The sequence below is a fragment of the Eptatretus burgeri genome, chromosome 8, assembly GCF_056783735.1.
Source record: "Eptatretus burgeri isolate ZD-2024b chromosome 8, Ebu_testis_v1, whole genome shotgun sequence".
In the NCBI taxonomy this organism is placed as follows: Eukaryota; Metazoa; Chordata; class Myxini; order Myxiniformes; family Myxinidae; genus Eptatretus; species Eptatretus burgeri.
This window is the reverse complement of record NC_140968.1, coordinates 31,316,640-31,333,442: the sequence shown is the minus strand read 5'-3', so window position 1 is coordinate 31,333,442 and position 16,803 is coordinate 31,316,640. Positions and strand designations below refer to the sequence as shown.

Sequence of the window (16,803 nt, the reverse complement as noted above, 5' to 3'; positions counted from 1 at the left end):
AACCAATGGGCAATCATAACCTTATCACAATTTTTTGGAATCGGTAACCTACTGCCCTATGAACTGACTGTGGTTTCAATGTGGGTGGTTTTCCTATCACCCCAATTCAACCAAAAGTGGGATTTCTTTTTGACCACTCATGCGACGTGATGGAAACCTGATGTCTGACCGGATGGTCCATGGAGGTAGCGCATTTACCTTTGACCTGTGTAACATTGGTTCGAATCGTGACTACGTAACTATCCTATATAGCTGCTTAATGTGTATTGTTCAATTTAATACAACCTCACAACACCCCTAGAGCACAGAGGGGATGAAATACCAACATTAGTCACTGGAGTAATGGGTCTGGCCCTTGTTGGTAAAGCCAGGTCAGCATTTCCTCATGTTAGGGACAATTGTTTGATCGATTGCCTCTTGGGAAATCCAGTGCCATTCATCATCCAGCACTCCCAGTACAATGTTTCTTTCATGGAATGCTGTCCTAATGCCGTCCCACAGATCATGGATGTAGGATTGGCGCGATACGTCGGTTCATGTGATCGGCGTACATGAGATCCTTCACAATATTGAGATGACGAGGATGTGCGTGTTACCTGACATTGTGAAAATGGCGGTATAATCAGCTGGAAGAGTTTTATTTTAACAGGAGGGCAGCTGTTAAACATTTCTGGATGATGAGTAGATCATTTCTAGCATGCTCCATGATGCCTGTCCATGCCGTCAGTGATTTACCACCACGCCGATCACGAGCCACTCGCGTCGTCAGTGGAGTACCGCTCTCTCGAGGACACTCAAAGCACCTATCCTGCCATGTCTGAAGTCGCATTCGAATCTTGACTCATGAGTGAGCATCACATTGGCACGTCTGACCCACACCTACCGCCGGAGCATCGACCACTGATGAAAAAAATGATGTTTGACCCTTAAAGACCTCTGCCAAGTTTCTCAAGAAATATTGCCGAAAAGCCATGGATTTGAAGTCATCACAAATCGCTTTTTCAAGTTTCTTTTTCACAATGTACTAGCACCATAAGGCTCTGTTGGTGTAGAATATAGATCATGCATTTCGAGGCCTATGTTGGATCCACTAATGCTGCCACTACCTTATTGCAGACTGATGCGGTCAAGCAACTTCGCTTCCATCTCAACCACACCAACTTGTATGGTCACATTCGTTTTTGGATCGACCTTTATATCTGATTGTTTTATACCTGGTTGGGTGGTGGCACGACCTGCACATGCGTCTTTGCCATCGCGTATGCGACTCGCAGCCCAGATTGAGTTCAGCGATGGCGACATGAAGCTGCATGTGCGACAATGTGTTCGGGTCCACTCGGTTGGCTTCGCAATACGTCCTGGATTGTTCACGTTGAGAGGAAGTCCCATTTATTTGCTTCTTGTGTGCAGGAGATTGACCATAACACGCATTAAAATGATTCGCATTTGAATTAATTTTTACTATTAAAAAAGAAAAAATTACAATTTTTTTTAAATTTTTTTACTTTTTTGGGTTTTTTTTTTCAATTCTCAAATTTAATCTCAGACTATTTATTATCCTTCTTCTTTAACGGGTCCAATGATTTACACCCTCTTGCGGGGTCGGCCAGGAAGCGTTTTTGGCCCAAGTGTTAATTCCACGAACCGGCTGGTCAGGCCAAGCGTTTGATCGAATGCAATTAGTCATTCGCCCAGGGAGCCGGTGATAACTTGCCTACTCTTCGTATAAAGACACCATGGATTTTGAACGACGACGAACGGACGAACCTCGCTCAACACCAGGATGGCAGTTTTAGCTGGGTTGGGATTCGAACCCAGGATAGATGGCTCAAATGCGAGTTCGTACCCCTACATTATAAGGCATCCTGCCAACAAATCTCCCACCATTCCCCTGTATATCAGCTATTTATTTATTACAATAGTCTCCAGCACAAAGTACTGAACTTATTTCCAACCCAATGAGTACATTTTTCTTCTCTTTCTTTTTTAAAGTAGCATTCCTCTTGGTTGATGGAAAAAGCAGTCTATTGAAAATAAATTGCGAATTTAATCCCTCTTACAAAAACTTGATCGACTTGTGAATTCGATACAGTATTTAAAATACCAAAAAACAGATTAATTAATTAATTAATTAATTAATAATCCCTAAAAAGACAAAATCAAGTAATCTCATGTTCCGCCGTCATCAAATGAATATTGTAAATAAATTGCGAATTTAATCCCTCTTACAAAAACTTGATCGACTTGTGAATTTGATACAGTCTTTAAAATACCAAAAAAAACAGATAAATAAATAAATAAATAAATTAATTAATTAATACATGATCCCTAAAAAGACAAAATCAAGTAATCTCATGTTCCGCCATCATCAAAGGAATATTGTAAATTAAAGAAAAATCCCAACTCCATGAGAACGTTATTAATTGTCCGCTCGCGTCATCTACAGATGTAGTGGAGCCGAGTCGGACGCATTGCATTTGCTGCCACCACCCACAACGCTATTGTCCCCATCCCCGGCCACCGCCAGCAATCTCGAGTCCTATTTTATTGCCTTCACAGGGCCTGAAACATGCGATGAAGACACATTTTTATATCCTGCAATTATAGCCCTATCATATTAGCTGCCTGTTTATCTGCCAACTTAATATGGCTCATTTTACAGCACCAATCTTGCTTACCAGTGCACGAATCCTTCGGTTCTTTTTTTTTTCTCTTTCTCTCTCTCTCTCTCTTTCTTTCTTATCTTCACTTGGGTCAGGGATACATTTTTTGCATGATGGCACTAATAAAAGAAAAGTTACCTCTTCTCAGTCGCACCTCGCGTACTCATCCACACGGTTCCTCATGGCGTATTCGGCCATCGCACCAGTAAATCCACCCGTCGGTGTCGGAATCGGACGGACGACAGATTTCCATCGCACATTCGGCCCGCTCGGTCATACCAAACCCTGGAGCCTCAGGAGGCGACTGCGAGTGCGGAGCGACTCCGATCCTTTTAAACACCGCATTGAACCCAAACTGGAGTTTGGTCTTTGCTCAGAGAAAGTGTCAACCTGCACTTTGAAAGCCCAACAGGACTTTGTCCGGCTCGGGTCACGGCTTCACCCATGAGCACACTATGCGATTGCGTCGCCTCGGAGGTGACTTTTGAAACCCTTGGTCGTGGTCTGTACACTTTTTAAGGACCATTTTTTTTATCATCAATCGCATATTTGAATCAGATGCCAGTGCATAGTGCATGAAGGGTTTCTTGACTACTTATTGGGACCTCATTTATTAAATTTTAAGCACAAATAAAATAATAAAATGGCACCTTTACCTTGACTGTGAAATGCCCCCAATATGTCACTTGGAACCCTCAGAAGCTTTATTGTCTTGAGGCACGCCAACAGAAATACTTAGCATGAAATCTCAGTTTTTTATTGCTGTTTTCGATTGCACAACTTGTTTGGGAGAAAGATAATACTCCTTTGCCACATCATCACTGGTTGTGGAAAATAATTGCTATCTATTGACTCTTCGATAAGATACCATGCCTTCAGTACAAAGCCAAATTTGAATTGACAGCATTCTTTCTCTTCTTCATCTGTTTCTCAAACACTACACGTCTAGTACCGATTGCCATTTTCATGGTAGAAGGTAAATTGTTTGAAAATTAATTATTCTCCAAAGCCATCAATTGCATTCAACTGTTGACACTAATACACTTGGATAAACCTTTTGATAGGTTCAGGGTTCTTTGGAGAAAAAACAAAAAATCGACCTGAAAAGCTCTCCGAGTAAAAGTTCAATCATCGATCCATCGAGTCATTCCCTCTCCAACCAATGACTTGCGTTGTGATAAAGTTTTGGTCCGACGACGTATCACATCAGTAAAAATATCAACAAAGTGGAAAATCGGACATCCTCGAGTGATATGCTCATATGTGCATATACTGGTGTTCGAAAGAGCTGTCTCTATTTCCCACTGGTGGGCAATGGTCCAACTCCTGCCTGTGGAGATATTTGTTCAGAATGCTGATGTTGAGAAACCTGCCTGGAATAGGCCCGTTGTGGAAGTTATCTGTATGGAGGTGGAGGAATGGTTTGGGATTGTAAGGGGTGGGGTTGATGGAGAGCTCCATGGGAGGGGACATGGGTGTGGAAAGGGGTTGGAGAAATTTCTACCCCCCCTCTTTTAAAGTTTTTTTTTAACAGCACTTGCTGTCACTCACAAGCAACGACTTTCTTACCCTCGAGCAATGCCGATAGCCCAGCCTGCATCCGGAGACCGTGAGCAGCGATGGTCTTTCTGAGACCGACGCCGTGTTGAGATAACACCAGCCACGGCTTCACCTTCAACGGAACCAACATGGCGGATGAGTAGGATGCGCCAGGGGGGAGCACCTATGGAGATGGACATGGCAGACTATTCATCAGCGCTGGACCCGGACTACACCATGCTTGAGTTTGAGAACATGCAGGTGCCTCCAGATGGCCATGGTAGGCCACCCCGTGTCGTAGTGCATGCTTATTTAATCTTATCCTCGTCCAAAAGGTGAACTAACTGATTCAGAGTTTGAATGACTTTACCACCTGGTCAAAAATCCAAATGCAGGACCCAATATGTCTCAATTATTTCAAGTGGTTGGACAGTTTTATGAGCACCTTGTGACGTCAAAATTGATTTCCTTTTTTGAAATATAGTTTTTTAATCATCTCGATCCTCTTCCATTGCTTGATGGTCCATCGCAGCTCGGTTTGTGATGTTTTTTTTGTTTGGCAAAACAAATTTGTTCTTTGATAATGGTTTACCATCGAGAGTGCTTTTTCTGAAGAAGTGCTGTCAACGTTTAACCACCTTGTTTACTGTCTTACCGGTTTGTGAATATAATTTGTTCTTATTTAGGATCCCGGGGTGAGATGACGTATCTTCATCATTATGATGTTGAGAATAACAAAAATTTGGAATTTTTTTTTTTTTAATGACATTGAAAGATACACACAGAGGGAGCGATGGGTGGGGGGAAGGTGGACTTGTGTGTACATGGTTCGTGGGTATATATACATGTAGTTTTGATACTTGGATGAAGAAGAGGAAGAATGCCTGTGATGGAGAGGGTGGAGGGGGATTGGTAACTTGAGCTCAAAATGCAGCCATATTGATGTATCTCGAAAATAAATAAATAAATGGTCCCAAAGATATTGCCTTTGGTTTCACAGGCAATGTCGAAATGTGACCTGGAAATGGCTGTGATTGTTTTTCATTTGCCATCGAGTTGTGAAACAGTCTTGAACCAACGATGTTGTTTCTATGTACCTGTATGAGTCTGATGAGGTTAGTTCATGGGCCTAACTGGGGCAGGCCCAATCAAAAAAGTTTCTACTGGCCTAACAGTTTCTACTGGGGCAGGCCCAATCACAAAAGGGCCTAAGGGTATTGACTGGCGCAGGCCAGCTACCACTTTATTTTGAGAATATTTTTGTCGTTCAGATTTGTTTGATGGTTTGGCCCAGATCTATGGTCCAACTTAATGGCCACAAAATGGTGAACTTGGATTTGTGGTTATTTTCTTAAAATATTTGCAATGCAAGGACCGTGGGGATTCATCACTCGTCCGGATGTTCTAAAAGACCACAAGAGCCATTCCACAGGTTTTGGCCCATAAATGTTGTATGAGGGACGGTTAACAAGTCCGACGAACGAGATGCTCACCAATAGTCCAAGATGGACCAAAGATTAATTTATTTTAAAATATTAATCTACATATATTTAGGAAGGAAATGTAAATGTATGTTTTTAGATCCTGGTGGAGGATCTCTAAGTCTTACTCACGTTGCTGTTCTTGTGGACTTTTTTGTTTCACAGCCTACAGTTTTCATCGAAACTTCCTGAAACTTGGCGTATATATGTAAAAATACCCTGCGCAGACATTAACCATCTCCCATATTGAAAATTCCTCCGAGAAAAGAAGTTATGACGTCAAAATATCTCCGCTAATGAAAATCACCGAAAAAAATTATCTCCGAAACTAGGCAAGCTTTTTGAATTCTGTTTGCGGGAATCGAACAGGGCATTAGCAGAGATGAATTACCGCACATATGATACATCACTATGACGTCATATCAATTTTTATGACGTCATTCCTATTTTTTGACATTTTTTGTTTCACAACCCAGAGTTTTCATCAGATCTTCGTGAAACTTGCCATGTATATGCAGAAAGCCCACGCGCAGGCAGGAACCATCTCCGATTTTGGAAATTCTTCTTAGAAAAAAAGTTGATGTCATAATATCGCCGCTAATGGAAATCTCCTATACCATTATCTCCGAAACTAGGCAAGCTGTTTGAATTTTGTTCGCGGGAATCAAGCCGGGCATTAGCACAGATAATTTATCGCAAACCTGATACATCATAATGACGTCATATTCGTTTTTATGACGTCATCATTAAGAGGACGAGGATCTTAGCTCATTTGAACTTGTTTTTATTTCTAAACATACCTCATTATGCAATTTTTTGACATGTCTCGGACGATTGTGAGTATCTCATTCTGAATGTATATGTACCCAACCCGTGCCATTCCTGCCAGTCTCAGATCATGTGACCTTTTCGATATACAGTAGTGGTTTTCCAGTGGACCAGGATGTTCACCTTTCAAATGTCTCTTGATTATGGGATTATCAGTAAGGAGTTCCTGTTGGATTGGAAGTTTTGGTTTCGGGTTTCATTGAAATTTTATAATTTTTGGATTATTTTTATGAGATGATTGAGTATGGGGAAACCTTTCAGTGAATCATTTTGATATGATATACTTGGCCCATTTTTCAATGTTAAGGAATCACTTTAAAAATTCTCGTATCTGGATCCGGATCTTCACCAAAATCAAATCGATTTGTCTTTGTCACACACCCAACCTGTCCACCAAATTTCGTCCGAATCTGTCTTTAACTTAAAGAGACATCTTGCTCAGAGACAGGCAAACACACAGGGGTGAAAGCATAATCTGCGTCCACCTTCGGTGGTGGAGGTAACAAAGTTGGTGAGAAACCGAACATTGGATGTAGAATTTGACGTCACACAAAGTCTAGACAAAGTTCCACAGCGACAGTGATTGTTTCCTTAATGGACAAACTTGTGTTTGAATCGAGATGGAAATGCCGCTTAATTTCAAAACCAAACCTACAAGTGATGCATCACAGAACAAACAAACATTGTCTGCATTACGGATTTGTGGCTTGACATATCATCTGGTGGTGTTGACTGATGTCAGAACAATCTTCGCTCTAATTTTTGAGCGATCGCAGGCATATTGATGAACTTGTACAATGTAATATACATGTGTCACATGGTAGACAGACCTTAGGAGAATCATCAGCATAAATCTCCTCTGAATTGCAATGACATTGGTCGACATTGGACAACCGAACACAATACAAAAGTGTATTTGATCCTGGGATCCCCTCCAGTATCATGAGCTATGTTGTAAGATGAGAATGCCAAGCAGGCCAACTGATAAATATAGGAAGATATGGTATGCTTAACAAAACATGTGGAAACAGAAGTGAGGAAATCCTAGATTTTTACTGTTTTAAAATTATTTTTTCACCCAGGTCCAAAGTTAATTTTTCATTTCAATAGTTTGTGAACCAGCTCTCAGGGAAAGCCTGCTCTTAGGTATCCTGCTCTCAGGGAGAAACAGCTCTCAGGTATCCTGCTTTCAGGGAGAAACAGCTCTTAGGTATCCTGCTGTCGGGGAGAAACAGCTCTCAGATATCCTGCTCTCAGGTAGAAACAGCTCTCAGGTATCCTGCTTTCAGGGAGAAACAGCTCTTAGGTATCCTGCTGTCAGGGAGAAACAGCTCTCAGATATCCTACTCTCAGGTAGAAACAGCTCTCAGGTATGTTGCTGTCAGGTAGAAACAGCTCTCAGTTATCCTGCTGTCAGGTAGAAACAGCTCTTAGGTATCCTGCTGTCAGGGAGAAACGGTTCACAGGTATCCTGCTGTCAGGTAGAAACAGCTCTTAGGTATCCTGCTGTCAGGGAGAAACGGTTCACAGGTATCCTGCTGTCAGGTAGAAACAGCTCTTAGGTATCCTGCTGTCAGGGAGAAACGGTTCACAGGTATCCTGCTCTCAGGGAGAAACAGCTCTCAGATATCCTGCTCACAAGTAGAAACAGCTCTCAGGTAGAAACAGCTCTCAAGTATCCTGCTCTCAAGTAGAAACTGCTCTCAGGTAGAAACAGCTCTCAAGTATCCTGCTCTCAAGTAGAAACTGCTCTCAGGTAGAAACAGCTCTCAGGTAGAAACAGCTCTCAGGTATCCTGCTCTCAGGTAGAAACAGCTCTCAGGTATCCTGCTCTCAGGTAGAAACTGCTCTCAGGTAGAAACAGCTCTCAGGTAGAAACAGCTCTCAGGTAGAAACTGCTCTCAGGTAGAAACTGCTCTCAGGTAGAAACAGCTCTCAGGTAGAAACTGCTCTCAGGTAGAAACAGCTCTCAGGTAGAAACTGCTCTCAGGTAGAAACAGCTCTCAGGTAGAAACAGCTCTCAGGTATCCTGCTCTTAGGTATCCAGCTCTCAGGTAGAAACAGCTCTCAGGTAGAAACAGCTCTCAAGTATCCTGCTCTCAAGTAGAAACTGCTCTCAGGTAGAAACAGCTTTCAAGTATCCTGCTCTCAGGTAGAAACTGCTCTCAGGTATTATGCTCTCCGGTTGAAACAGCTCTCAGGTATCCTGCTCTCAGGTAGAAACAGCTCTCAGGTAGAAACAGCTCTCAGGTGTCCTGCTCTCAGGGAGCATCAACTTGTGAAAATGATTGTCCCACAAGTATACAATGGTGTTAAGGTCAGGAGTCTTACCTGGCTCGGGAATGACGTCCATTGCATTGTTCGCCACAGTCTAACAGTGGCATCCTTGAACACGTGTCTCCTGGCAATGGTGTACCTCCCCATGGCAAATTTAGTTCCTAATTTCTGACAAAAGTGGCCGACGTAACGCGATGTTGTCATGACAGTTCTCATCGATCGTGGTTACCTGCGTTCTGGTGGTTGGTTCCCTTATAACGATGACATTATTGTAGGTGAGGTATCACTGACACCCTGGCCAAATTCCTGAGACTAATCTACAGGGGGCATTGCATCGCATCACAGCTGTGGCCCCAGCAAACCATGCTACCTGCAACCATGTGCTGCATATGAAAGAAGAAGATGGTGATGTTTGTGAAGGGATTGTGATGTATATGAGGGCGTGAAGCTCCATCTTTCCTTGTAAGTGTCTCCCAATACAAGGTTGGCCAAGTTTTATATGAGCATGATGGACAAAGGCTTATCCTTACGACATGGTAATAGTTGGAGATTAGATTTGAAAAAAAAGCATTCCTATAAATATTCTGGAGTGCGATATATACATAATATTATTCTCATTATCATTTGGAAAATATTCATTCACAAGGCAAGATGTGTGATCTATATTCAGGAAATACCAGGGTTCTACAGAAGACAAATTTGCTTGTCTGGCTGTTGAGGTTACACTCAGACCAGCATTCCCAAATTGTTTTGTTGTCTAAAGGTGGGCAATACGCTGGTGGACATGTTGTACAGAGTGTGTCTCTTGGAGTTGTGCACAACCTTTGCTTTATACAAGGCAGCCTGCATGCAGTGACAGGTTTTACAAAGACTTCTCCATATCCTGTGTGCAGCCTGGCTCCACCTTCTTCACCTATGGGCCAATGACATTTATGGTGTGTATTGACACATACCAGTGGTGGTGAGTTAGAACATGGCCAATGTTGTTGTTTCGTATGCAGCCTGTGGCTGCTGGTTGCATTATTTCTGGAAGCACGGCTATGCCGCTGATGCAGTGCCCACTGTTACCAGTAAGCTGGTACTCATTTTTTCCGACCTCAGAGGGGTGACAGGCTGAGTCAACTCACCTGGTGTTATTTAACAGCAGGACAGGGGCTCAAACTCAACATCATAAGATCTCAAGCCAGCCACCTTAACCGTTACGCCAATACCAAGCTTGACATGGCCAATTCTAACATGACACACAACATACGCTATCTGACATGCCGTGGCATGGGCCAACTTTGTCCCACGTGACGTATTGACGTGTTTCATACTAGACAATGTGCACTGACTCACCTTTATTCCCCTTAACTCCAATAGATTGTCTGGGGCTCATCTTTCTGTAACTTTTACAAACCCCTGTTGCCATAACATGCTTGTCCTTTGAGTGGTCCTTATTGGCAATGGCCTTCCTGGATTAATCATTCATTTTCTGACTGGTGTGGCAAATATTCGGTATGTGGGTGGACACATGTCATGATGCATTTAAAGGTGTGTGTGTGTGTGTGTGTGTTCATAAGGCAATGAATGCATAAAATAGTATATGTAGAAACGTATTTGTAATATTCTTCCCTCGGTAGCTGGAATTCCCTACACCTTCAAAATACAACTGCAAATTTCCGTTCTGGTGCCCTGCAGTGGAACACTGTACTTCAGTTTGAGAATGTAGCGATCTCATGAGCAATCGTACAAAAGTAACATATTCCTGATATCGTGAACAAGAATAGACCCTTGGGCTGGCTCCATGATCATGATCATACGTAGACCCTTGGAGTAAATTAAAGGGGACGCGTGGTGAGTATTCTCATCATTTTAGTTTATTTATCGTCATGGTTACATTTGTTCCATTTCATCAAACTGTACTGCAGACCATTTTGACACATCAAAGGTAATTTCATATACAGGCGACCGTATTACATTCGAGTATCCTGCGTCGGAGTGGCGACCCGTCCAGGATTGTGCCCCTTAGCCAATGAAACCGCCTCGGCCACCCTATGCACCTCACTGCACGAAAGGAATGGCTTATTTGTTTATTATTGACCGTATTGATAATTAATCCATGTAATCTTCAGGTTATCACTGAGTCTTCCTTTGTTTTTGTGTGATGATCTTGCTAGCCAAGATTAAAGAGTCTGCCCTGCATGACAAAATAAAACATGTCTGCAAATGCTCACAAATCGGATTGTTGTGTTTGCGAGACAGATGGAAACCAAAGTTCTGAGATCAGTGTGAGCGGAGCACGTGCGAACGGCATGGTGGCGGTGTGTGCCATCTGCGGAGACCGTGCCACAGGCAAGCATTACGGCGCGTCCAGCTGCGATGGATGCAAAGGTTTCTTCAGGCGCAGCGTGCGCAAGAACCACGTCTACACGTGCAGGTGAGTTGTCCGAGGAGGTTGTCATTCCGATGTCTGTGTGAAGTTAATGAGTGCAGTTGTAGATGACAATTACCGTGTGCTGTCTTTTTTACCGGATTGTCTTTACTTCGCCACTTCACTACTGCTCTGGAAACAAGGAAGATTTCCAAAAATTGAGAACCTCTGGATCTGATTCTCATCCAATGCTTCACTCGACATCTATGGATGAATAATAAAAAAAATGGATCCATGAGGAGCAAAGGCGACCCATTGAACTTCCCAGTTGTTTCCATGGAGTAAGCCAGGTCTTTCCCAAAACCTGCTGCGAAACACACACGTGACATCACACACAAGTTTGAGCCAATTGTAAGCAAGACATGGTGACCTCCATGGAAATCACTGGGAAGTTCAATCCGATCCCTCTTCTTTCTTTTTTTTTTTGTAACAGGATCTAATGCTCACAGTAGAGCTGCCACACGCACACACATCCACACATATGAACTTACAGACAAATACACGAGACAAACACATCCACCGAGCTAGGTGGAAGTTCTAACACTTTCCGTGGCACTTTGGGCACCAGTGACGCCACCACATTTCTCACCGCACTCAGCGGAGCATTTCGAAGGAGCAATTTCATCCTCCCCATGGATGCTAACCAATGCTCCTTAATAATGCATTTCATGAACATTGCCATGCTTATAAATGCCCGGAGACGTCAGCGTTCGTTGCTTTATTTCATTTTGGCACTTGTGATTACCAGGAGTATCTCTAAAACTAAGGAGAATTACAAAATTTAATCTCTAGAACCGAACTTACAAGCAGCTCCGACTCCGAGAAAAGTGTTCATTTGTCCAATTCGAGCCGGTTTTATTAACAGTTTATTTTGAGCGCTTGCTTGAACGCTTAAGCCAATCGGCAAGCACTCTACAAGCTGCTTGGTTGTTCGTTTCAGGAAAAAGTACCCATGTTTTCAATCTCACATTGATTAGACGTACGTTTCTACCTTTGTTGGGTCCTGCGGTGCGTTGCAGTGGGTGCCTCGGGGGGGGGGGGTGGGGGGGGGAGGGTCTCATCTGCTGAAAATGTGCAATTTTTATTTTTACAGCACATCGTTTTGCTTAACTTTTTTGTGCAATTTCCTTTTGTAATCCACCTCTCATTTTGACATTGATACATATTAAATAAACAATAAGGCCCAACCGACCAGGTGTTCGCCATGTTTGTTCTCGCTGTGAAGGCAGAGAGTATAGATCGACATTTTATGTTCTGTGGCTTAAAATGTTGAATTTCGCTAATTACCCACTTTAAATCCTTTCAAAAAACACTGTTTAAAGGTAAGTCTTTGTGTTTGTCGTTTTTATTTACTGTGTGTGTGTGTGTGTGTGTGTGTGTGTGTGTGTGTGTGTGTGTGCGTGCGTGCGTGCGTGCGTGCGTGCGTGCGTGCGTGCGTGCGTGCGTGTGTGTGTGTGTGTGTGCGCGTGCGCGCGTTGTTGTTGATTGGTATCTACATATGCGGGTTTCAGAATGTGGAATGGAGTGCTCCCAGGGCGGTTTCAGCATATCCATCTTTATTTTAGTAAGGGCTCACCATTCATGGACCAAGCTGTGAAGTTTTCTGTTTTCAAAGTTTTGTGCCGAGGGCGTCACTGAGCCCCGGACAGCTTCCAACTGTAGTTTTATTTGTTGTAATATTCCCAGGGATGGTTTTCAATATCACTGTGATGTTCTTCATCATCATTCCCTGAGCTCCAGCTATCACTGGTACAACTTTGACATTCTTCAGCTTCCAGGATATTTTCACGTCATTCTTGAGGTCTTAGTATTTGGTCATTTTCTTGATTTCTATATTGTTTCGTCCAAAATCACTGGTATGAATACCTCAAATCAGCAATGCCTTCTTCTCTCTTTTTTGTACCTAAGTATGATATCTGGTCACAACGCTTTGTTTTCGATGTTCACGCTCGATGGGATCATTAGGTCGTATGTGAGCGGTAGGTGCTTCCATGTTTTCAGTGATTGCCTTTGGTTCATGTTCCCACAAATTTTCTGGAACTGGGATATAAAAGTTTTTTTTCAGATGTGCCAGCGGATTACATTACAAACTCTGTTGTGTCGCTGTGTGTACAGCGATTCTGAGACGAGTTTTTTTTTTTGTTGTTGTTGTTTCCCCCCCCCCCCCCACCCACTTTCTCTCTCTGTTCTCTCTCTCTCTCTCTCTCTCTCTCTCTCTCTCTCTCTCTCTCTGTCTCTCTCTCTCTCTCTCTGTTGTCTCTCTCTGTTCTCTCTCTCTCTCTCTCTCTCTCTCTCTCTCTCTCTCTCTCTCTCTCTCTCTCTCTCTCTCTCTCTCTCTCTCTCTCTCTCTCTCTCTCTCTCTCTCTCTCTCACTCACACTCACACTCACACTCACACTCACACTCACACTCACACTCACACTCACACTCACACTCACACTCACACTCACACACACACTCCTCCCTCCCAAAGTGTATAGCTACATTTGGTGAGGTGTCGCTCTACCCATGTCCACCCCTTCCTCACTATTCTCCCCTTCCGAGCTCTCCCTTGTTCACCCACTCCTCACTTTCCCTCCCTTCTCTCCATCCTCCATGCCACCCCTCTCTCCTCTCCCTTTCTCCACCCCACCACCACCCCCCCACTCTTTATAACCCATCAGCAAAGTGACGGATTGTATTTGCTCATTAAAAATAATCCGATGCGTGTACACGAAGCAAAAAATGTGTACGGATTCTGTGCACACATAATACATTGTGGTTATGTACCTGGTATCATTCCAATTGCACTGGATCATGGAATAACACCCAGGCCGAAGACTTGAGGCCTGTGGATCTGTGCTGCTTCATGCAATGGTGAAGCATGCTTTTATTGGGGTGGAGTCAGGCCATCTGTCCAGCCAATGGGTGTAAAGCAGTGGGTCGAGCCAGGGCAGGTGAACACTGATCCAGGTACGTATAACATGTGATATTTTCTAAGTTTAAAAAGGAAATAACTGAAAAATTGACAAAACGCCCTGAAAATCGAACTTTTTCTGTAACTTGTCGTAATAAAGCCATGTACCAAGTTTCAGGTGAATATGTTAATGGGTCGGGAAAAAACAGTCTGAAAAACTACAGATTTTTTTTTCTGAACCTGGGGTATCAAAACCACGAACGGACAGATGGAGAGCAAACCTATAGTCCCCTCCGGTGAAACCGGTACGGGACTAATGAATAGGGAGTCAGAAGAAGGAGCCCCCGCCAAGCTTATCTGTTGAAAGAACAATAAAGTAGAAGTAACAATAAAAGACTAAAATGCATATTTACATCTGGTTTTTGAGCACAGTTATAAACTTTGGCACCAAGAAGAAGCTCAAATGTAATATTCCTGCCTTTGATTATTCAAATTATTTCGAAGAAACGTGGTAAAGTCGGTCAGAATAAATGCTCAGAATGCACCACAGCAAAGAGCGTCTAGAATCAACAATTTGCAGGGGCTAGACATGCCCGGACATCACTATTGGCTCTTCGATTTGAACTTACAATGCCTCCGCCACTTTTAAGTAGCGATCGACGCCCATGGTGAACAGTTCGACAGGGGCTCAGACACAGGACCCTGAGATCTTCAGCCAGCCACCTTTAAAAACTCTTAAGGCAACACCAGGCTTTTCACTAAGAAGGGGGATATTAAATTATCGAACTTCATCATATACTTTGAAGCACAGCATGTCACCCAATCATGGACAACTGCGTACATCTGATGACCCAGAGCTCCATTTTGATGGTGTAGACAATAACTCTTAACTGGTTCGATGTTAAACAGTGATAACTCCTGAAAGCATTGATACAAGGCAGACTCACTATACAGGACAATACGAACAATGTCTTGCTAAAGAAGTTTACATCAGTGCTGGAAGTTTGGATAATGATACACCACCAGCATCTGGGCTTTGGTCAGGTGCATAAAATGTAACTTTCATTCGAACTACTCATGTAGAAGGATGGCAACGTTACTCACTTGATAACTTTCAGAAGATGTATCAAAAGAAGTGGAACATTGAGGACCTCCAAGTACCAAGTTATTTAATTATCAAGCACACAGAGATATGTGGCCAATGTGCATAATATGTGAATACAAATAATGAGGCAATTGTCATGTGCCTATCTCTCTTATGGAGTCACTCGGTGACCCTGGAAGAACACATAACCATATAATACAGGTGGTTGCTTACTTATCCACGTGTCTTCCTCCTTCATCAATGGAGACCAGGTAATACTTACGGTATATTCATTTACTCGGGGTCTTTACTGCCGGAACTTTCTTGCAATCGTTTGGTCATGTCGTAAATGTCACGCTGTTGAAGGGAGTCACCAAAATGGCTGATGCTTCAAATATTACAGGATGAGTGAACAGATTGTGTTTCCCCCAGGGATTTGGCCACATCTGGAAAGGTATTTACATTTAGTAAAACCTCTACCAATCCTAGAAGGAAATATTAGTCTTACTGGTGAAGGTGGGCGTCGATCTGAGTTGGTGGAAACGTAGAACGATGAATGTAATCAATAGGAGGTTGATGAAGGAATCCTAACCCACCGTGGGATGTGAAAGGAAGGACAAGATGACGTTCCCGACGTTAACCCTTCGTTGGAGCAAAACAGTGCAACTTATTTTGCTGGACAGGTTAACCCTTCATCAGAGTGTACCCTCTCTTTCACTCCTCTCTTTTGCTCCAACGAAAGGTGAACACTCAGAACGTCATCTCCTCCTTGTTTCTCACGGCTGTTGGAATACCTCGATTTCTTCCCTGTTGATTTCCCCCATCCTTCCATCAGTCCTAATCTGTCTATTATTTTCACAGTTCATCTCTCTAACGTATTCTGTGTTGCACGCACTCTGTTGCTGAGGTGGCTGTTGTTATGGGTGACGAAGGTGTCCCTCAGAACTTGCAGTTGAGAGGCGTTTGCCCTACACACCACGCTTGCTGAGTGCGGGTTTGATGAGGGTGAAGCATCTGCAGGAATCAAACCCACACCGGCCAGCAGAATGGGAAACGCGTCTTAAACCGCTCGACCAAACAGCCAACTCATCAATGATACATGTTGTTAAGAATTGCACCTTGCATGGCTCAAAGTCTGGATTTTAACTTACCATACATACCATAACGTGATGTCAGATCTGAGCTGTGGGCAGTTGTTGACATTTAGTTGACGCTGATTTGTTAAACCGGAAGACACGCTCAAGTATTTCTTGGAAAAGGTATTCCCACGGTGCAAGCTGTGATAAAGCAAGAAACAACAGGCCAAAGCGGTGAGACCCGGTGATATAACTTGTGGGTAACAAGGTTAATGTGATGATAGTCGCAAAAAAAAAAAAGGATAACGAAATGATTAGTTCCCAGGAAGTCGCACCAATGCAAGTTAATTGAGTTGATTTTAAACATTACCAAAGTGTAGATTTCAGTTAACTGTCTATACATTTGTTTCGACATCAAAGGGTCAATCATTGTCCTTCTATGTTTTGTTTTTGTCAATTCTTAAGCGTTGCTTTTAAAAAAAAAAAAAAAATTTTTTTTACTTTTTTATAGCCACTGTGTTTGATATATCACCCAAGGCCATGGAAT

At 43.0% G+C, this 16,803-nt stretch overlaps 1 protein-coding gene and 1 long non-coding RNA gene across 8 annotated transcripts in view; one reads left to right on the top strand and one right to left on the bottom strand.

The window, feature by feature from the left end:
* The window catches only part of LOC147021451 (uncharacterized), a 49,780-nt gene extending 46,657 nt beyond the window's left edge, over window positions 1-3,123 (bottom strand). For 2 of the 4 annotated variants that reach the window (XR_015060794.1, XR_015060795.1), the window contains exon 1: window positions 2,802-3,067. This is a non-coding gene — a long non-coding RNA (uncharacterized LOC147021451). Of the gene's footprint in view, window positions 1-2,801 lie in introns of all 4 variants that reach the window. The other 2 variants (XR_015060796.1, XR_015060797.1) reach the window with 2 other exon arrangements.
* Window positions 1-16,803, top strand: part of LOC147021450 (hepatocyte nuclear factor 4-alpha-like) — a 162,852-nt gene that overhangs the window by 106,998 nt on the left and 39,051 nt on the right. For 2 of the 4 annotated variants that reach the window (XM_085891402.1, XM_085891404.1), the window contains exon 2: window positions 11,033-11,207. In XM_085891402.1, coding sequence (XP_085747528.1) covers window positions 11,033-11,207 — 175 coding nt within the window. Of the gene's footprint in view, window positions 1-4,171; window positions 4,483-11,032; window positions 11,208-16,803 lie in introns of those variants that run through there. The other 2 variants (XM_085891401.1, XM_085891403.1) reach the window with 2 other exon arrangements.